This window comes from Halichoerus grypus, chromosome 15, assembly GCF_964656455.1.
Source record: "Halichoerus grypus chromosome 15, mHalGry1.hap1.1, whole genome shotgun sequence".
Taxonomy (NCBI): domain Eukaryota; kingdom Metazoa; phylum Chordata; class Mammalia; order Carnivora; family Phocidae; genus Halichoerus; species Halichoerus grypus.
In genome coordinates, this window is record NC_135726.1 from 5474303 (window position 1) to 5497750 (window position 23448).

Genomic DNA, 23448 nt, shown 5'->3' on the forward strand with positions numbered 1-23448 from the left:
TGCCAGGCTCCTTTGCTGAGCATTTATTATAGTCTGGCTTGGATGATACAGCGATGAGGACTAACTGGCATATTCATGGCACTCACTCTGTGCCGGCCACTGCTCTAAATGCTTTGTATATATTCACTCATTTAATCCTCACGACATCTCTATGAAGTCGATTCTGTTGTGAACCCATTTTACAGGTGAGGGAACTGGAGCAGAGGTGGTAAGTGCAGCACTGGGAATCAAGGCATCATGGTCCCTGAGTTCAGGAGTTCAGAACGGAGATGGGAAGCAGCACAAATTAAATCAGGCAGTTAAAATTTAGTGCTGTGATCGGGGAGCCAGGCGGGGTTCTATGAGGAACATGGAGGAAAAAAACACTTAATGATCTGGGGGGAACAGTCAGAGAGGTGTCTCTAAGGAAGGGAAATCTTGGCGGGCCCAGAAGTATCAAAGGAGCTAGCCAGGTCAATTGGTGCTGGCCATGGGGCCGCTGGGGCCATAGCAAGGGGGCCGCCACCAGCTGGGGCTATAGTGAGGGGACTCTTCAGGTGACCACTGGGTGTGAAACACTGACTAGGGAGAGCTTGGCCAATTCAAGAAACCACAGTGGTTTGGTATTGGAGTGAGGAGCCCAGAGTTCAGTGCAGGGAGTGGTGTGAAGGTGTCATGCATTCTACTCAAGCGTTTATTCAAAAGACAGTCAATGAATACCAACTGCATGTCAGGCACTGTGCAGAGTCCTAGGGATACAGGCATGGACACATCGGAAAAGAATGAAGTAAGGAAGGAAGAAAGGAAGGGAGGGAGGAAGGAAATAGGAAGGAAACAGACTATATTTCTGCCTCCAGGGAGCTTATATAGTCTTATCAGGGAGCCAGACTTTAAACACCTGAAATAAATGCATAATTTACAAACTGAGAAGAAGGGCATGAAGGAGCAGAACCATTGCTACCAAGGGAGACCCGCCTTTGGACAGGGAGCAGGGAAAGCTCTTGGAGGTCAAGCATTTCAGCAGGTCAAGCCACTTAGAGATGAAAGGAACCGGACTGGAGGGAAGGCTGCAGAGACCAGCCAGGCTCAACAGTGAAGGGCCCTTTCAGACATCTATGAAGGCGACAGAATATTATCCTAGGGGCCAGGTGGGCTGATGAGCTAGCAAGGTCCCATTAAGCAAGGAGTAAAGTGATCAGATTTGCATTTAAGACACAGCCCCGATGTGAGAGCTGGATCCAAGCCAGCCGCCCGCAGGCTCCCACACCCCTCCCTCCCGTTGCATTGTGCATCTCCTGCTCTGTTCTTGAGGACCCAGCTGTCCAGGTCATGGGTACCTAAATTCTACAGCTGCTTAGAGTGTGAACGCCCACATTTCAAGATGAAGCTGGTGGGCACAGTCTCTTTTAGCTCTCAAACTGGAATTCAAAATAAATTTCTACAAGCTCTCTGATGTTCTTACCTCCCAGCCTGACTTCCTCCAGTGCTGTAATTGATGTCAGTATTCCTTGCTATAATCTACAGTCACAGAAGCTACAACTTCTTAAGTCAGAAAGAAAAAATAAATAAAAAGATGGCTTAAAAAAATTTTTTTTTCAGTGCTAGACGTGAAATTGAGGTTGATGAGTCCCATTTGCACAGCGGGTAAAGACGTCTCTACCTAAGATGCATAAGGAATGAAACGGAGCTTGCCCATATAAACCATTGGAGCCCCCTATCCAAAGTAAAACTAAACAAATAAAAGCGAGCACTCTGCTGTCTTCCCATTCACTGTTGTCAGGCAGGAGGGATAGCAGACTCAGCGCGGACAAGCTGCTGTCTGTGCAGACATACTTCCATGAGCGCAGTTCATCATTACCTTCCCCAGGCTAGAAACCCCTCCTGTAAGCGTGGCATGCCTTGGCCCTTCCATACCAATCCTACCTCCCCTGTCCAAACATGAGGGACTAAGCTGCTCCTCTGCCCTCTCCAGTCTAAGGTGATCTTACACTGTCCATATAGAGAGGTCCTAGCTTCTGGGCAGCCAACTCAAAATGCAGAGACAGCTTGGGAGTCTATAATTAAGCTATTAACAAATAGACTTCACAGGTTTAGGCTTTCTGGCTTCACTTTCTCCTCCTTCCCTTGATCTCCGCCTCCTGTCTCCTGGCCTCGGTGAGATCACTTAACCCCCAGTAGCTATTCTTTCTCTAGAGGTTCCAATATGATACCATTGTTAGGATGGGTCACCTGGTGTTCTGGGCTGTGCCCAACAGAATGATTCTGTGATGCAGATTATTCTTACCCCTGTCTCATAGATAAGGATGTTGAGGTTTAGGGAGTTGGGTAGCTGGTCCAAAGTCACAATCATAGGTGGTGGAGTAGAAATTTGAACCCACTTAAGTTCAACACCAAAGCCAAAGCCTTACCACTATACTGTTCTTCCCCTAAGTGTTGACCCTAAGATCTAGTCCCATATTTTCTGTCATCTCTATCAAGATGTCCCCATGAGCCACCAACTCAACACATCCAAGCCTGACTAAGCAAGCACCTTTCCCAACCACCCCTTTTCTGACTGGTCCAATCCACCTCCATCCTCCTAGCCTGCACAGCTTGGAGTCACCCAAATGCTAAATCCTGGCTCTTTCCTCCTTCAAACCACACCTGCCATTTGTTGGTTTCTTCCATTGCTACTGTATTGCTCTGACTCGTGCCCTCATCTCTTGACCCATGGGCGGGAAAGAGAGTGAACGTTTGTACGGAGAGGCCAGATCTCAATCTCATTTCTGCCAATTTCAAGCTAGGGGATCTTGGCCAACTTTTCACATCTGGAGGAAGGGGTGAAGTCAGCAGCCCCACGGGGGAGGGTTGTGAGGGTTAAAAACAATGGACACAAAGCACAGACTGAGATGTACACCCTTGAGAGAGTCCCACTAAATAATATAATTTCTCACCCACCTCTATGTCCTCAGTTTCCCCCACCTGTAAAGCGAGGACAGTAGCACATGCCTCATAGGCGGTGGGGGAGATTTAATGAGTCAGCATTTGGGGCCCATGAGGGCAGCCCCGGCAGACTGTGAGGGCCATGAACGTGCTGGCTCTGTTACCAGCCCAGCTTCCACTGCCCGATCTGTTCTCTAAAAGGCACAGGAGAGCAGTCGGCCTTGGTGCCCTGCTTAGGGCTGTTTCAACATACTCGTTCGTTTTCCCTCCCCGCCCAGGAGCGGGGCTGACTGAGGGCTCACTGCTTCCCCTCTCTAGCGGCTGGCCGCTCGGCTGCACATAGGAGGGCCTCAAAATACCAAATGAATATCTCTTAAGGATTGTGTTCTCCTTGGAGGAATTCTTTGGCTAGCTATATTGTTTTCCTATCTTTTTTTTCTTTTTAATTTTTTTGGACTTTTTATTACAGACACATCTGGGCAGCTTCACGAGGCCTATTTTCAAACCTCATGAAATTACTGGAGGCAGGAGGGGAATGCCCCGTTCTGCTGGGGTCCGGCAAGGTGCACGGTGCCCCGGCCTCCACCAGGCTTTATGAGAAGCCGCCGATGGCAGCCAGGCTTTGTGGACAATGGGCTCAGACAAAGGCGAATGAGAAACGGCTCTGAGGGGCCTGGCCTCCAGGAGGGTGTCTCTCTGGGACTCAAGAGGCCAGTTCTTCAAGACTGAGTCTTTTCGTACTGAACCCCAGGTCTCAGAGCCTATCAAGGTGGAGTCTGTCCTGGGAAGTGCCCAGAATTCCCTCTGTTCTGCTTTAAGCTAAGCAGGATGACACTGTCTTTTCTGGATTTAAAGAGGAGCCTTTCATCACGATGAACAATGTCTGTCTAAATACAGCCCATCCCACATGCAAACCCCCTTATGTGAGTTTCTGTACCATTTACTTGTTCCTAAGAAGCACTTTGTGCCGCACATCCCAGCAATTTTGTGACTTTAGATATTTACCAAGTCATTTCTATCGCAAGTTAGTGAGATGCTGTGAAATGGTTAAGTAAGAGAAAAGCTTTTTGTGGTGCCAGTGGGTTGCCACACTGGGCATATTCATCAATATCCTATTTTCTTTGAAAATATCGGTGGCACAATGTGCATTCATTTTCAGCTTGCTATCTACCCTTAACTCACAGATTCACAGATATGAAGGGGAATTGTGGAGTCTGTCCGGTCTAGGGGTGACAAATATATTCCATCCCTGGAAACATCTCTGAATGATCAATGGATAGCTCCAGAGCACTGTATTGGGAAAGATACTCAGGTCAAGCTGGGGACAATTAGCCATATCTGCCATGAGTATGGTGACAGAATGGGGCAATGCACATGGCACTTATTGGCCATCCCAGACTGTTTCACCCCTCCAGTCTGCAGATAAAGGAGTTTGATGATTCTTTCAAGATCACACAGACAGTCTCTGTCTCTGCTCCCCAGCTATAGAATCGGTGTTCGTACCAACCCCCCACCCTCCACCGCTGAACAAAAATTTGCAGATAAAGCAAGGTTATGGGGAGTGTGGCAGATGGAGAAAGGCAGCAAAAATCAAGGCTTTGAAAAATTGGGTAAGAGCAGACCATCAAGCAGGAGCAAAAGCTAGCCACACCCAGCTGGGAACACACCATTATTATTGTAATTGTTTGGTCTGGGTCTTGCTGTGCGCCCTTCCTTTCTATCAAGAAACCAGAGTCTTTAAAATCTTGATGAAGGAGGGGTAGGTGAGTCCACGGTAGCAAAAAGTCTCTGGATGACACAATCAGGAAGTCTAAAGGGCAGTTGGTAGCATTCTTAAAGTGTGTAAACATGTACACAAGTACAAGGATCAGCATATGTGTGCATCTTGAAAGGAACGGGCACTAGATCATGGCAAAGGAGTGGTGCCATATGCAATGGCTGTCTCGTTATACAACTCTAGTGGGCCACTGTCTTCTTGCCTGCCCAAGCACCATTTCCCACCCTCAGACAACAGCATGCTAATTTACTTTGAGTAACTACCTATCTTTCACTCTCCGCCCATATGTCTTAGGTGGGGCTGACTCCACCCTGGCTTCAGGATGAGACGCGTGACTCAGACTTAGCCAACTAGAGCATCGCTACCCAATGGACACAGTGACTAGTTCAAGGATGAACATGTGATCTAATGAGAGCCAGTAAGATTTGATTTCAAGCATTTGTTGGCATTATCAGGAAGAGGTGCTTTCTCAGGGGACTTCAGGCTGGGAAAATGAAGTAGAGCTGCTGAGATCTCCACATTGGAAGGCAGAGAAGGATGTGACTGTCTAAAAGTGAAGCCAACAGAAGGAAAACAGAACCACAAAATGGGTAAGGCTCAAAGCTGGGGTCGTAACTGGGCATTGGTACACTGCCTTGCCTGGAGGCAGAGTTATTCTGAAACAGTTGCCTCGTTAGCCAATAAATTCTCACATACCACCTCCTCCCCCGAATAGGTTTCTGAGTTGGGTTGTTGTCCTTTGCAACAACAAAGAAGTCTTGGCCAATAATAAACCCAAGAATGATTTTCCACATAAGACATACAGACCCCAACGTTCCTCTGTGGACCCAGTTTATCCCAAATAGCTGTGTTACCTGCAAGGAGCCCTGGATGTCTTTCCCCCCGACAATCACGAGTTCTGCCATGTCTTCTGCATGGGGAGTCCGGGCGTGGATGAACAGAGTCTTGCCTACCGCAGTTACGTTTTTCAGGGCAACTAAGCTGCCATCATTGTTCACCTTGAAGTATGGGCTTGAGACCTCATAGTGTAGCTTGTTGTTTCCCTTGCAGTCACTGAAGGTCACTGGGGAAAAAAACAAACCAAAACAGAACAGGTGAACAAAAACAGAAAGAGTGTGAGTAGGTTGGGCAGTTTACTGCTGGAGAAATCTCTGACCATTAAATGTGGGTCACTGCTCCCCACCCAAATCTACAAATGCTTCCCCTTATCCCACAGCACCCCCCTGTAGCTCTCTAGCTCTGATTGTGCTGGGAAACTTCATTCATTCTAGATCTGTCCTTGATCACCTGCCATGTTCTAGGCAGGTACTAAGCACTGAGGAGCAGAGATGAACAGGATCTTTTAAGACAGCAGCTCAGGGTTCCAGAGAGTGGTTTGAGAGAGAAGAGAGGCCAAGAAAACCAGTCAGTCTGGTGTTGTACCAATGACGCCTGGCTCAGATTAACACACTAGTGGGATAGATGTGGACAAAATTCCTATAGTTGAATGGCTAAGTCATGTTTGGGAAGGAATAGGAGAAGCAGCTGTTCTTGTGGGCAAGCACAGAATTGTACTGCTGGCCTTCTTTCCTCACCCCACTTCTGTTTCCTCAGCTCTCTACTGAACAGACTTGTTTAGTAAACCTTTAACAGAAGCATAATACAGATACAGAAAAAGCACATAAATCAGAATGTACAACTTGATGTATTTTCATAAAGTGGGCATGCCCTTATACTCAGGGCCTAGGCCCAGATACAAATACTGCCAACCTTCCCCTTCCCCTCCCTCCTGAGCCACAATCCCCAGCTTCCTCCTTGAAGGCTGCACAATGCTGACTTCTAAAACCATAGGTCTGTTCCACATGCATTTGCACTTCATAAAAATGGGATCATCCAGTGTGTGCTCTTTTGTGTCTGGATTCTTCCACTCGATATTATGTTTGTGAGATTCATCCATGTGTCTGTGAGTCACAACAGTTAATCCTAACCACTGTGTAGTACGCCAGTATGTGGCTCTAATGAATTTCTCTTGATGGGCATTGGGACTATTTCCAGTTTGGGGCTCTCAAAATATTGCTTCAAGGAACTTTCTTGCGTGTCTTTGATGACAACATCTACCTTGGTCTGAGCACACTGTTAAAGCCATATAAATATTTGATGAACTAAGCTGATCTTTCTGTTCTGGGAGATAATTCTTACGGTGATAATAACCATATTAGCTGATAATGATAATAGCTAACGTGAATTGAACAATTTCCACACGCGAGGCTAAGTGTCAAGCATTTTACATGCATTATCTTATTTAATCTGCACAACGAATGAGGTACTTTTTTGACCCCAGTTTATAGATAAGGTAACTGAGGCTTGGAGAGAGCAAAGGAGGTGCCTCCCACAGTTTGTAAATGCGGAGAGACACATAAATTGTTTCATTATTATCGATTAGCATTCATCCACTGAAGGCACGCTGCTCAAATGACAGGGCCTGCTGGATGGCTAGGATGCTGGCTGGTTCTGGCCCTGGCCCCTGGGCAGGACCCAAGAAGACAGACCAAACTGGGGAGGACTAGGAGTGAGGAAAGACATACAAAATTTTGTGGGGTTCTAGTTTCGCCTTTCCCTTCCTTTCCTTCCTTTCTTCCTTCCCACATCCATTACGCCCTTCCACAAATATTAACTAGGAATCTATATTATGCTAGATGCTGGGTTTATAATGTTGAGCAAAGATGGACACAGTCCCTGGGTTGAAGTATAGTCGGAGAGAAAGACAGTAATTCAATACCCTTATAAGTAACAGAGGACCTACTCCAGGCAGAAAGAGCCACATGTGCAAAGGTCCAGTGGCATTCAGGGGATTGCAAATAAGCCAGTGAGATGGGCACAGAGAGCAAGGGAGAAAGTGGGGAACAGAGAGTGAAGATCAGCTGGAAATGTGGGGCCTGGAAGGCCACATCAAGACTTATTCCTTGAAAAAAGATTTGGACCCTCCCAACACAACTATAGAACCAACTTGCCTCTACCTGAGTCTCATACAACTACAGCTCCCCAGTGCAAATGATGCCAGCACCCAAGGTCCTCCATGGCTAAGCTGTCCATTGGCCTTGCCTCTGGCCTCTGCCCTCACTCTGTGCCTCACGCATTACTCACCCCTGCGCCAGCCTACACCTACTGTATTCTCCCACCCCTCTGCTCATTTTGTTCCCTCTGTGCAGAAGTCACTTCCCACCTTCCTCACCCTGTTAAATCTTAGCCATTGTACAAGAGTCAGCTCCATAACTTGTCCAAATATCCTCTTTGTGCTCCCCAAGTTTCCTGCACACAGGATCTTTTATATCATGTTATAGCAATATGCCCATTTTATGTATCTGTTTTTCTCATCAGAACCAAGAGCTGAGGGGTGCCTGGGTGGCTCAGTCAGTGAAGCATCTGCCTTCAGCTCAGGTCATGATCCCAGAGTTTTGGGATCGAGTCCCGAATCATGCTCCCTGCCCAACAGGGAGCCTGCTTCTCCCTCTCCCTGTTCTCTGCCACTCCCCCTGCTTGTACTCTCTCTCTCTCTCTCAAATAAATAAAATCTTTTTTTAAAAAAAGAACCAAGATCAGAAATTGAATCTTTCTACTTCTTCTTATTCATCTCTAGATCTCTAGCAATGAACAGAATGCTTTTGCATACAGGAGGCATTCAATAATGATTATACTTAATTCAGTTGCTCTCCAGGGGCAAAATGATACTCTAATAGGGGTGGACTGAGGGCATGGTACTTCTTTAATGCTGGGAGCAGAAGCTGCTGCAAGTAAGGGCAGGAATTGAAAAAGAAGGTCCCTAGGCCATTCTTGTCTTAGATGAGCAGGGGGAGGAGCAGAGGGAGAGAATCCCAAGCAGGCTCCAAGCCCAGTGCAGAGCCCAACTTGGGGCTGAATCTCACAACCCTGAAGTCACGACCTGAACTGAAATCAGGAGTCAGATGCTTAACCAACTGAGCCACTCAGGCGCCGCTGCTGTCATGAAATTTCAATGGCACAGATATACTGCATGTCTGTGTACTTATGTACCTCTGTGCTTTATACACACACACAAAGGCAATGTTTTGCCCCTCCCCCATGCCACCCTCTTGGGGGTATCATAGCCCCACTGAAAATGCATACTCTAAAAGCATCATTTTCCATTTTACGGGAAAACAGACTGAGCCTCTGAGATTGAGCAACTTGCTCGAGTTCATATACCCAGAGAAAGCAGGAACCTGTCCCCAGTCCATCTGTCTACCTCCATAGTTTAAGCTCTCAGTACATTCATTTCCTGGGAATTGATGCATAAGAGGGAATAGGGCAGTTGCCCCATCCTGACCCCTGAAGGCCACTCACTAATCCCTCTGGGCTTCTCAGAGGTCCCAAATAAGGGCGTAGTGAGAGACCACATCTACATTCAGGATCTGGCACATCATAGGCACCCAATATATTCCAGCTTTCTTCCCAGCTTGCTCTGTCAAATAACTAAGGATTGCAAAACTGGGTCTCTGTTTTAGACACCTTTACCAATTCAAGAGCAGATGCTTTAGACTGTGGTTTTTTCAAGGCTATGAGAATCATCTGGAGAGCATTTTAAAACATAGCAATACCTGCTCAACTCCCAACCAAGATTCTGATATAACCAGGCTGGGCTGGGGTCTGGACACTGGTATCCCTTTAAAGCTCCCCAGATGAATCTAATGCAGCTAAGGGCCAAAAACCAGGACCTCAGACAATGGACTGCTTGTCAAGATGCCAGGTTTCCACATTTCCCAGCCATCCTTGGCACAGAGAGGAGGCTGGGGACCTAGCATGCCAGGAACTACTCTTCCCATGCCCTAAGAAAGGGCAGTTTTAATGGTAGGTTTCTAAGCCGTTTTCCAAACCTGGCACATGTGCAGCAGCCCTGTGACCTTGGGCAGACCACCCATCCTCTTTGTACCTCAATGTCTTCATCTGTAAAGTGGGACAGATAGTAGTACCTCCCTCACAGGTACTGTAATTCTTATGGTGAGCATTCAACACAATCATACATACCTACATGCATAAAACACTTAGGATGGTGCTCCATGAATAAGAATTATTACCATCATTACTCCTGTAATTGTGGGCATTAAGGAAGCTACTTTTTTCCTTTTCCTACATAGCTTCCTGCTTCCAGCTAGTTTTCCACCTGCCTCCTGGGTCCTTCCATCTCTTTCTAGTCAGGTACCCATGCTCTGGCCTGCTGGGCCAAGTGTGGTTACCATGGAGACGGTTGCTAGAGGCGCCTCTGCTGGGGCCAAAGGAGTGAGGCAGATGATTCTGATCCAGCCTGGACCATCTTTGAATCTTCCTACTCTTCTTGGCAAAGCCCTACCTGTCTCACGTGAGAGGTTGTGAAGAAAAAAATGACATCAAAGAAGCGAAATCACAGTGCTCCACCCATAGTAGACTCAACAGAGTTTCATTAAATGTTCTTTAAATGGATTGTTTGTACAGATAACTTCCTACCAATCTAAACTCTTATTTTTCCAAAAAGCATGACACCGCACCGAAGGCTTTACACTCATGATTGCAGTGAATCCTCACATGACCAATTTGAGGTAGATTATTTGTTTCCTCTCTAGAAACTGAGACTTAGGGGCACCTGAGTGGCTCAGATGGTTAAGCGTCTGCCTTTGGCTCAGGACATGATCCCAGGGTCCTGGGATCCAGCCCTGCATTGGGCTCCCTGCTCAGCAGAAAGCCTGCTTCTCCCTCTCCTTCTCCTGCTCCCCCTGCTTGTGCTCTGTCACTCTCTCTGTCAAATAAATAAATAAATAAGTTAATTAATTAAATAAATATCTTAAAAAAAAAAAAAAGGAAACTGAGACTTAGTGAGGTTGAATGAGGGGAAGGCCACACAGTTCATGATAGTCTGCCTGGGCAAATATACTCCCTCCTTCAAACACCCCGCGTCCAGCCTCACATTTTCACCATATTTTCATAGCAGATCTATTATTCACTTAATATTTTTCTTTTATTTGTCTCACATTATTTATTCTCACAAAATTATTTGAAGATAACATTTATAATATATATTGGATGGGTCAGATGTCCTTTTTTTCCCCCCAATAATGTTAAATTAAATCTAAGGAGTTAAATAAAAACACATGTTTGTCTTTGCAGACACTAAAGCTCTCAGAGTGATGTGAGTTCCACCCTCCCAAAATGCTGGCCTGGGCTACATTCCTCTCTGCATATCCCTCATTTAGATAAATTCATGCCTGGCTCCACCCTAACTCAGGCTTATAACCTAAAAGGGATCTGATAGAATTCCATATGATTATTCGATATCATCTAGGAGGCCTTCTGATATTTGAAAGAATATGTCTAACATAAATAATGCAAGTTTGAGAAAGATGCACACCTTAGAAAAAGCACAAAACTCGACCTCGCCGATGACAGCAGCTTCGGCCGTATCTAAATGGCAGATCTGGAGTATATGAGGAATACTTAGTCAAAAGAGAAACAATTTACCACACTCATATTTGACTTCTTCCTCCCAGAAAAACAGACTCTACTTCCCCACCGATTATAATCTCACCTTAAATTCCCCATTAAAGGGTGCACCTCATAGCATCAGCCCTGCATCATTGTCTCATTTAATAACTTTGTTGAGACACCAAAATATCAGTGATTCTCAAACTTTTTAATAGAGATCAAGTCAGTGCATATTTGGGGGCACAGAGTTCAAAGAACATATTAAGGATGAAATTGAATAGTTTATGTCTACCTATTTTTTTTAAATGTTTGTTTCTATAGAGACACCCTCCTAAATATCTTAGAATGACACCATGAGGATAACTGAAAGGGAAAATTCTAATAAAAAATTAAGTTTGTGGACAAATATTCAAAATCTCTATCTGAGGGAGAAAAGAAACTACCTGTACTATTATGAACCTACAAAGGACTTCCTTACATAGTTTATCACTGTGGCATTTAAAATAGATTCTAGAAAGAAAAAATATATATACATATAATATACTGTATGTGGGGATTTATTGGAATCAATTGTACAACATCATTTTTTGAGATAATCTTTGAACACCCCAGGAGAAGAAATGGGGAGTGAAAACTCCCCACCTGGGGGAAAAATGCAAATTAGACAAATGGCACCACTCAGTGTTTCAATTATGCTTTCAGCATGTTTCCACTCAAAATGTCCTCTGGGCTTAATGCAAATGTCACAAAAAGACAAACTTTAGCTGGGAGACAAAACCACAATTGAAATGGGAAGTTTGGCATGTGAATTAAGGGGCTTAATCTTCCTGACCTTGATTTTATGCTTTTTTCTTTCTTTCTCTTGAACGTGGTTCTTAAGGATGAAAATCCAAAAGGCATAGATTTCTTACCATCTTGAAATGTGTGAGTGGTCAAATTAAGCTGTATTATGATCCCAGGAAATACGAAAATGCAAATGGATTTAAATTTATCCGCAAAATATAGATCAGCCCTGCTCATGTAGATAGGTATGTACTAAAATACGGACTTTGTGCTACTCTGGTAAGTGTTTTGGGGTCAGTCTATGATCCATACACTCACGTCTTAGATGGGCAAATGGTCCTAAATACATACATAGATACATACACACATACATACATTTGTAGAGCCATGAAAATTGGTCTGTATGTAAGTGAAAAGGCCTCTTAGAGTTGGTGTTCAGACTACTTGTACCGTGAGGATGCGTGTGGGTCGGGGGCCTGTGGGCTCTGAATCAATCTTCCCAAGAGCTGCATCTCCCTACAGGCAGATATGGTTGGATCTACAGATAATCTACTTCTAGCAATCTCCACTCGCACACAGAAGAAAGTAGCATTGTTTCAGCAGTATGATGGTAAAGGAAAAAGTCCTGATTCATATCATTTGCCAATGTCTATGGTGTAAATATTCTAAACATAGCTGATCTCAGCTACCAATGTGCCTTCAATTGGCTTGCAGATTTTCTAGAAGCTTAACAACCAGCTCTCAGGAGTCCAAGTACTAGCTGACGGCAGCACACCACTGAGACCAGTCAATGACTGTGCAGCAGAATACAAATTGTTGACTCTCCCTTAGGCTATACCAGATATCCCAGTACCCCTGGCCTAGTTAGTAAAACAGAATCCAGTTGTTCCATTAGCAAGAAGGGACTGCACATTGGTTGATTTGCTAGTCCTTGCTGGGACACAGAAATCCATGCCTTTCTGACAACTGAAGTAGCACTTAATTCAGATATCAGATGGACTCTCCCCAGGATACAGAGCAAGACTAATTGCTTTTCACATCCCTCAGTATCCCACTGGCATCCAGAGGTACCAACTTCCTTTAAAAGAACTCACAAGGCTTAGTCCAGAGGCTCTATGGATTTGCCCAACTGAGAGAAACAGAAAGCACTCCCTGTGGTTTCCCCGAACACCTTCATTTCTCAAATATTCTAGCCAATCAAACTTTCATTAACATATGTTTAGTCCTACCCACATTGGGCCAGATCCCTGGATGGTACAATAGGCACTTCCTCCGGCCTTCATTCATTTTACCCTCCTGATTAATGAGTGTACCGAACTGTATCCTATAATCCATGTTTGGCCAGGAATAAGCACTGACATCTGCAGAGCTTCTGTAAGGTTATGGGCGTGGTCTCCACCATGACTGATTAGCTCAGGAATAGATTTCACCTCCGAAGGCTTTATAGATTTGATAGGTGCAAGAATGCACAGTCTTAATACCATCTTATGTTTCAATTCCAACTTCCATAAAATAGAGTTTCAATTCTATCATGTCAGGCAAAGATATCATAGTGAATGATCTTGTCAAGTGATCTTCTGCAGAAACCTATTTTTACCATGTAAACCCTTAAGGGCTTCCTCTTGGAAGAAGACAGAGCCCACATCTGCTTTCAGGGGATTTTCTCTGCCTACCATTAAAACTGAGTTGCTAGTTTTGAAACTAGTCTTTTCTGTCAGGGTGTTACGTTTTCCTCTCGTTACAGATTCTTTAAAACATGGCAGATTGTTTCCTGAAAGAATACTGTGTATTGTCTATCCCATGGTACTTATAATCACTATAAATTTGTATTTCAAATTCGAATTACTTTCTGTGGCATAGCACCTGACACAATATACACTCAACCCTGTTCATTGAATGAATAAACAGCAGGACTGCAACTTGACAGCTAAGCAAATTGAAACTCTCCAAACAAAAGTGAGAATGATGGCCTAAACTCATATGAAGATTTGAGTAAGCCAACTGAAAGTCACCCGATCAGTGAAATATTAATCACAGACTCAGTAGCTTTGAGAATCACCAAGTCTCAGATGTATAGGGATTGCCTCTCTGTGATTTCATAGTACTAGCACGTGGCTCTTACATAGCCTTTAGTTTTTGAGTTATCTAGTAATTATGTGTAAACATGCCTCTGTGTAAAGGTAAATTAATGAGAAGAGAGATTTGCTCCACTACAACGTTCAAAACTTTTGGCCTTGCAGTTGGAGTTGTCTGGGGACATGTGGCAGTGTGTCCTGGCTGAGCCTAAATTGTGATTCAGATCCTGATTGTGTCTGATGCAATCAGACCTGTGATTTCCCAAGTACCTCTCAATTGCATGGGCAGATCTACATAGGAAGGAAGGGGCTTGTCAGGAGGACAACTTCTACATGAGCACTTAGAGAAATGCAGAAACAGAAGGAAGACAGAGAGAACTCAATATTGGTTTCCTAGTCCAGCCCCATGGGGTTGTAGCTCAGGGAAAGAATAAGCTATATATACAAGCTTAAAGATTCATAAACGACAGGAAATTTAGGTAATCTCATGCACTGTTAGTCTAGTTCCTCACAAACTGCTATGGTGAATGGTGGCTTGGCCCTCTTTCTGAATGGAATACACTTGACTTTGCTCTGGTACAACGAAGACTAAAGCAGCTTTGGGTCTTCCGGCATCATGGGGGTCCATGGCTGTGGGGATCCTAGAGATGGACTTGAGAAACAGCCTTCTCACAAAAGCAGGGAGGAGACACTTCCTTTAAGAGATTTTCAGGTATGTTAACCAACAAAGAGGCTAGAAGGAAGGGTCATGAGAGAATAATTTGTGAGTTTGTGTGAGGTCTTTCAAAAATAATCTCAATGATGGCCAGGGGAGGTGGGGTGGGTCTGTTGGGATTTTATAATTGTGCAGGTGGGGGCGACAAGAATGTGTAGTGCAAATATTAGTATTTGCATGAACTCATTGTTGTCCAAATACTAGAAAAGCCTGAAGAAATTCAGGGTACCCTTTGGAAGCTCCAGTTTTTTCTGGATGAAATAATTTGCTTGTCACTAGATACTCTGAAGTATAACCTAAATGACTATGCAGCAAGAATGGTGTGGAAGAGATTCTGGTGTTGGATGATGTCTCTTACAATTGGGAAATTCTATTATTCTAAATCTCATCTAGCAATCCATTAAAAATATCATTTTTTCACTTACAATGTGCAGGATAGTAGGCAGTAAGGGATAAATGTCAACATAAAGATGAATAAGGTAGATTATCTGCCTTCATGGTATTCAGTGTCTAGAAGATTGGACCACACAACCATCTGGAGGGTTGCCCTGTTGAAGGATGTGTGTTCCATTTCTTCATTGTATTAAAAGGCCAAACAAACATCACAGGGTAGAAATTACAAGCAAACAAATCATAGTTCAACATAACAACTTGTTTCTAACAGTGAGAGAAAGTCAACCAATGAGCATGCTCATCAATATCAGAAAGTATCCAAGATGATGGATTATCAACATATATTTCTCACTTTACTGAAGAGATGTGTTCTCTAAAAATTGCTTAGGAAGCAAATTTCTGTATAACTTTCCTATATTTTATTATAAATTTGGATGTGTTCTTTTAATCAATGTTTTGGCCTTAAGTCATAATAAAATCATATTTAAGAATGCAACAACACATTAGAAACATTTGAAGTGATGAATTATAGCTTTTCAGGTAAATATTGATACTAATACATAACCCAAAGAGTTAAAGTATGCAAATCACATAGGCACATTTTTTAATTGGCTAGGAGAGTTTGAAGATCTAATTATAACCTTGACCACCATCAATTTAACAAGACAGCATCATAAATCTAAAGGGCCTTTAGTTTTGACCCAATCTCTTCCCTACAACTCTAGGCGGGATGATCAACTAGTCTCTTTCAATGCTCCCATGAAATGTTTCAGAAGGGATGAGGAGGGCTTGGAGATGAAGGCAGGTAGGAGTGCAGCAGTGGTAACCCAACATTTGGAAATAAATTTAAATGTCCAAGATGAGCAAACAAATAAACAAAAATCCTGCAAAATGAGTCTTCAGGGAATGTGTACTGAACCAGCTTCTGATTTATAAACATTGAAACAAATGTATACAGTGCTATAATTAATAGAGAAGACACAGTCCCATCTCCTAAAGACGTTATAATCTATAATGTGAAGCAGTACTCAGTAAACAATGACCTCTAAATATTCAAGCCCGGAAGAGGAAGGTGGGTTCTGGAAGAAGTAGCCATTATGCTTTTTTTTGTTTTTTATGTTTTTATTTAAATTCTAGTTAGTTACCATACAGTGTAGTATTAATTTCAGGTATGCAATGTAGTTATTCAACAGTTCCATACAATGCCCAGTGGTCTTCACACAAATGCAGTCCTTAATCCCCATCACCTATTTACTCCATCCTCCCCCCTCCGCCCCGCCGTAACCCTCAGTTTGTTCTCTATAGTTAAAGAGTCTGTTTCTTGGTTTGCCTCTCTGTCTCTCTCTCTCTTTTTTCCCCTTTGCTCATTTGTTTTGTTTCTTAAGTTCCACATGAGTGAATTCATATGGTATTTGTCTTTTTCTGACTGATTTATTTTGCTTAGCATAACACTCTCTAGCTCTGTTCATGTCATTGCAATGGCAAGATTCCATTCCATTCCATTATATCTATATCCATATCTATATCTATATACACACACATATATATAGATAGATAATACTACACTATATATATACATGTATATATATACACACGCCATATCTTCTTTATCCATTCATCTTTATCCATTCATCAGTCAATGGGCACTTGGGCTATTTCCATAACTTGGCTACTGTAGATAATACTGCTATAAACATCAGGGTGCATGTATCCCTTTGAATTAGTATTTTTGTATTCTTTGGGTAAATACCTAGTATTGCAATTGCTAGATCATAGGGTAGTTCTATTTTTACCTTGTTGAGGAATCTCCATACTGTTTTCCAGAGTGGCTGTACCAGTTAGCCTTCCCACCAACAGTGCAAGAGGTTCCCCCCCCTTTTTTTAAATGTTTTTTATTTATTTATTCATGAGAGTCAGAGAGAGAGAGTGAGGCAGAGGCAGAGGGAGAAGCAGGCTCCCTGCCTAGCAGGGAGCCCGATGCGGGACTCAATCCCAGGACCCTGGGATCATGACCTGAGCCGAAGGCAGACGCTTAACCATCTGAGCCACGCAGGCGCCCCAAGAGGTTTCCCCTTTCTCCACATCTTCACCAATACCTGTTGTTTCTTGGGTTTTTGATTTCAGCCATTCTGACAGGTATGTTTTGATTTGCATTCCCCTGATGATCGATGATGTTGAGCATCTTTTCATGTGTCTGTTGGCCATCTATATGTCTTCTTTAGAAAAATGTATTTTTGTGTCTTCTGCCCATTTTTTAAAAGATTTATTTATTTGAGAGAGAGAGAGAGAAATAGAGAGCACAAGCAGGAGGGGCAGGGAGAGGGAGAAAGAATCTCAAGCAGACTCTACACTGAGTGTGGAGCCTGATGTGGGGCTCAATCTCATGATCCTAAGATCACAACCTGAGCAAATACCAGGAGTCAGATGTTTAGCTGACTGCACCACCCAGGTGTCCCTCTTCTGCCCATTTTTTAATTGGATTATTCAGTTTGTGAGTATTGAGTTTTATAAGTTCTTTATATATTTTGGATGCTAATCCTTTATCAGACATGTCATTTGCAAATATATTCCCCATTCCATAGGTTGCCTTTAGTTTTGCTATTGTTTCCTTTGCTATGCCTGAGTTTTTATTTTGATTAAAGCCCAATAGTTTCTTTTTGCTTTTGTTTCCCTTGCATCAGGAGACATATCTAGAAAGAAGTTTCTATGGCCCATGTAAAAGAAGTTACTGCCTGTGTTCTCTTCTAGGATTTTTATGGTTTCCTGTCTCACATTTAGGCCTTTAATCCATTTTGAATTTATTTTTGTGCATGGTGTAAGAAAGTGGTCCAGTTTCATTCTCTTGCATGTCGTTGTCCAGTTTTCCCAGCATCATTTGTTGAAGAGACTGTCTTTTTCCCATTGGATATTCTTTCCTGCTTTGTGGAAGATGAATTTCCCATATAGTTGTAGGTTCATTTATGGGTTTTCTATTCTGTTCCATTGATCTTTGTGTTTATTTACTGTTGAGCTTTTAACAAAGTATCAGGAACATAAGGTGAGGTTCTCTCTTGCCCCAATCTTCATAGGATATTTCAACTGTTTCACAGAGCGGAAATGAAGGACACTTGGAGAGGATGAGTTGTCCATGGTGCCAAGGTCAGTGATAGAACTCGGGTTCAAACCCAGGTTCACCACACTCCAGAAGTTCCATTGCACCACTCTGTGTACTCTAATTACTATATTTGAAGAATTATCCACGAATCAGTCAGTGAAAAAAGAGATTTTTTCACATAAAATGTAATAAGCCAACATGTACTGGGTAAGTTTTCCAACCTACTTGATTAAAAAAAAATGGACAAATTGGCTGGGTATCAAACGTTTGTAATAACATCAAACTTTGGTTTCTGAACTAGCTGAAGATTCTAGCAAGGCATCATTCATTCCAGTTCTGAACTAGCTCAGTGAACATAAATGGCAGTGGCATCCAAGTTATATGAGTGTTGGTTCATATGAACATGCACTGGGAAATATCCAAAGCATTTCCCTAGATCTTCCAGGCACTCTACAAAACCATAACGGTTCTTATTTTTCAGGTTTGACATCTATCTTCCATAACAGCTTCTTATGGAACATTTTCTACATGCCAGGCAGTGGGCTAAACATTGGTAAACATTTCTCTCACCTCTCCAACAGTCCTATAAAGATAAACTTGTAGAGATGAGGAAACTGAAGCCCAGAGAGATTAAACAGATTTCTTAAGGTCACACATTTGTAAGTAGCAAAGCTGGAATTCTGCTTTTTACATCTTTTGCAGAGTCCTATCCCAGATCCTAGGGGAAGACACGGGGGCTTGATTATTCCAGGATGCTGGAATCCAAAGTAAATGTCAGAAGTTATTCTACAGCCTAGGAGCATACAGCTTAACAGAAGCTAAACAGTCTGTCTAGAGCTGACAGAGGTTTCAAAGATGGAGTTGAGTGGAATCTTGAAGTAAGTGATTAGATCCATCAGGGGAAAACCCATAGAGCAGAAGCCAGAAGACTCTGTAGGTCAAAGTTTAGGGAATACTTAAACTCTGAAGAAGGGTAAGGAAAATGCATGAATGGGGTCCAGCCAGATCATTACGCAGCCCCAGAACATCTAAAAGTATTCAAGAGCTTTTACATGTATGGTTTTTTGAAGGCTGGGAGAAAAGCTAAGTGTGTAATTTGCTATCAGTGATCTATCTAAAACTTGTATCAAAGAACTTTTGAGATCTCAACTTTCTGAAGACCAACACCCTGCTATTCTACTACAAAGTCATCACAAATTCCCAGGTCACATCAAACAAAACATCATGGGTAGTAAGAGGAAAAAAAAAAAACCAGCATGGTAGTTTGATCTATAATCTTCAGAATGGTTTGATTTTCATAAAACGCATAAACAATCTGTGGACAGCAGGTGGATGAGTATCTTCTATATGAAACATCCTGAGGCATTTTGAACATCCCATCCTTTATTCCTTATGGATACCAGGAATGCTTCTATGCAGGGATGGCCTTATGCCACCTGCATTCCAGACAGGGGCTAGAAACATTTCCAGAAGACAAGAGTAGTGCTTGGGGGCCCAAGTACATTATCTGAGGCAACAATGAGTATCCTTCCTAAAGGCTATGCTCAAGATATTGACAAGGTTGGTGGCCTGATAATAACCAGCAACTATGCCAATCAAACTACAGCAGAGTGTGGAATGGCAGCTTCTACACCTTCACCATTTTCTCCTGACCTATTCTTTGGTAACCTGGGAGCTCTTCCAGGACAAAGGCCTCTTACAGCTTTATCTTCATCTCTCTGGCTCTGCTCAGTGCTGCTGGTCCTGGCAAGAGCTGGCAATCAAAAATATTAGTGGGCTCTTTGGTTGCAACCAATTCATTCATTTAGCTCTTCCCTAATTGTAGTGGGTGAGACGCTCGCCAGCTGTGATAACAAATTGGTTCTGTCTAGTTGACAAAACCTTATCAGGAAATTAAAATAAAATGATCTGGCTTACAATACATGAAGCACAATTAATTCTTGTATGCATATATGGTTTTCTGATGTAAGCAAGAAAATGATCATTGCTGTAGGTCATGTCTATTCATCCTCCAGTTGCCAAGAGATTTTTATTGCATCCCTTATGCCATATGGCATCGTCTCTAGCTTCAGCCTCGTGGGAATAGAGGAGGATGCCTGCCAAGAGTGTCTCATCACTTCTTAAAGGTGTCCCATTTTCTTGTGATTTCTTCACTCAACAACAATAGCCTGTGCTCATTTCCTTAAGAAGTAAAAGCCACTGCAACTGAAGGCTTCTGTGCGGCTTTCTACCCTATCTGAATTATCAAGGGATGAGCATGAGCCAACTGTACATCATAGCTTTCCATCAAAACTGGCAACTTCTACAATTGAAGGATTCTTATATGGGATCTCAAGTATATTACTGTGATTATACAAGGCCCCACGTGTCTGGAAATGTTCTTTTTGCACATACCCACAGCAAGTCTAAGGTTCCTGAAATTTATTGCTAGTGCTTTTTCTTCATATATATATATATATATATATATATATATATATATATATATATATATCCTGCAAGCTGAAGCATATGGTCCCACACAACTGTGATATTTACGATAATGAATCACAGATGTTTAAATGGATGTAATCTGAAAACACTTAAATGCTAAGATGCTGAAATCTTACTGCAAACATTGCAAAGTGAGGACCTTTGGATTATGTTGATTTTCAGATATGATCACTAGGAATAGGACTTTACATATCCTGGGAAAATAGCAGGCAGAAAGAAATGACTCCCCTCCCCCCTTTAAAGAAACACAGTGTTCAAAGTAAACAAGGAACTCCAAGGGTGTAGAGTTGATAACTGAATTGCAGTCCCTGCTAGAATTAAGGGTGAGCTTGCACAGTGGATATTTTTTCACTGTGCAACCATCTTATAACTCATATTGTATTAATGGTTGTTTTGTTTTTGTTTTTTTTAAAGATTTTATTTATTTATTTGACAGAGAGAGACACAGCGAGAGAGGGAACACAAGCAGGGGGAGCGGGAGAGGGAGAAGCAGGCTTCCCACGGAGCAGGGAGCCTGATGTGGGGCTCGATCCTAGGACCCCGGGATCATGACCTGAGCTGAAGGCAGACGCTTAATGACTGAGCCATCCAGGTGCCCCTTAATGGTTGTTCTTAAACACAAAAATTTAAAAATTTCACAAGAGTGAAATGGAAAATGCACCTATTTCCCATGCCATCCACCCCTCACTTGTCCCATTAACAACCACACAATTTGATATGTATTCTATCAGATTTACAAACTTTATCTACACACATCCAAAAAATAGTCTTGCTCATTTGTCTATTACATGCATTTTCTTCTAATACATTTTATGTAAATTCATATAGATCTATTTAATTCTCCATGATTGCATGGCACCTCTTAGTATGGATGTGCTATTATCAAGACAGTCCTCTATTGCTGGACACTCGGATTTTTCCTGTTTCATAATTACTGTGTAGTTATACCTGCCTTTTTGTGAATATGTGCAAGTATTTTTTCTACAGTTGAGACTCATCTTGGAAACTGCTGATTCAAAAGAAATGCCCATATAAAATTTAGTTAGACGATGACAAATTGTCCACCAGAAAGGTTTTATTGATTTGGACTCTAATCCAAAGTGCTTTAGAGTTCTCTTTCCTCACACTAACAGCAGAAAATACAGTTTTTATATTTTTTGCCAGCTGGATAGCTGGAAGAAAGGTATGTGGTTAATTTGTGCGTTAATGATGAAAAGTGAGGTTAGTAGGTACAGTCTCACAGTATTGGCCATTTTTATTTCCTTTTCTGTGAATTTCAGTGTCTGTCAGTGTATCCAGGAATTCAAATTGGCAAGTTGTCATTCAAATTGTTCCTTGCTTTTTTCCTCGCCAGACTCTGAGCTTCTTGAAGGAGGGAACTGTGTCTTGTGCCATGTTCCCTCTGTTGCTTAGCCAACACCAGGCATCTGTGTTTTGTTGAATGAGTACCTGCTTGTATGAAGAGGCTGATGTTTCTCCATCACTAGGCAGCTGCTTACCAGAGTCCCACTTTCAAAGGGGAAACTCAGCTCAAATCCCCCAGCCCCAGGCTCCCTTCTACCTTACCTCTGATGCTGTGCCTCTCCCTTACCAGAGTAAAGCCTCACACTTGCAGAGACTTGGTCAGCCCAGTAACCCATGTTTATCTAGTACTAGCAAAGAGCCTGACAAATAGTAGGCACTCAGTAAATATTTTATAAATGCACCAGTCTTTGTTTTATGATGTCAAACTCTTTCTATACCACATACCACACTGCCACCCAACTTTGAAAGGTGAACTGGAGTTCTTGATGTCCTTTCTGCTTTTCTGTTCATGTCCTGTGCTGACGGACAGTGGTGAGTCTCAGGGTTCTTACCGAGATTTTAATCCCACCTTTGCGGACCAGTGTTTGGGATGTATAAAGAGCTTGTGAACATGAGAAACAAAAAACTTGTGGGTCAACTTAAGACCAAATATCCCTCTAAGTCAGGAGTTTACAGCCTACAGATCAAATCTGGCCCACAACCTGCTTTTGTAAACAAAGTTTTATTGGAAGATAGCCCCATACCTCATTTACATGCTCTCTGTGGCTGCTTTTGTTCTGTGATTGCAGCATTGAATAGTTGCAGAAGAGACTGTCCAGCTCACGAAGCCTAAAATATTTATTATGTGGACCTTTGCAGAAAAAGTTAGCTGATCTGGGCTGTAGGCCAAGGTCTCATCCCACCCCCTGCCCCATATTTTTCAAGATATCTACTCTCAGCCACCTGAGTGCTCAGGCAAGTAAACTCATTCACAATGTATTTTACACTCAGTTTCATGATTAGCCACAAAGACAATCAGCAGAGTGGGGAAAATGACTCACATACACTTACCTAAATGTTATCTCAATGCCTGAGTATTGCCTTTAATTTTCCAAAATAAAATCGGCTGGGAGATATTTTCCATTCAAAATAGATCCTCAAGAGGTTTAACTTTTTAAATACACTTTTAAAATCCATTATCTGCAGTCATTAAATATATGGACAAGCTCTCATAGAGAAGATGAATATACCCAGAAAAGCAGAAGGGAATTGTGTATATCTATATTTTTTTATGTCTCTAAAGCAATAATTTAATTTACAGCCAAGAAATTAGCTGAGAATCATGCTTTTGATCAAGTTCACACATAAAACTGTTTGTCTTCAAGGTCTGTTTCCCACACTGAAAATAATCTGTCATCTTTTAAGGTGATTTGTCATTAATTTTTGTTTCTTTTCTTGTAGAGAGTCTGTCATTATTTTCCCCAAAATG

General features: G+C 42.5%; 1 protein-coding gene across 3 annotated transcripts in view; it reads right to left on the reverse strand.

The window, feature by feature from the left end:
* CDH13 (cadherin 13) overlaps window positions 1-23448 on the reverse strand; it is a 1400946-nt gene that overhangs the window by 626624 nt on the left and 750874 nt on the right. For all 3 annotated transcript variants that reach the window (XM_078063200.1, XM_078063199.1, XM_078063201.1), the window contains one exon: window positions 5533-5741. In XM_078063200.1, the coding sequence (XP_077919326.1) occupies window positions 5533-5741 (209 nt within the window). The remainder of the gene's footprint in view (window positions 1-5532; window positions 5742-23448) is intronic.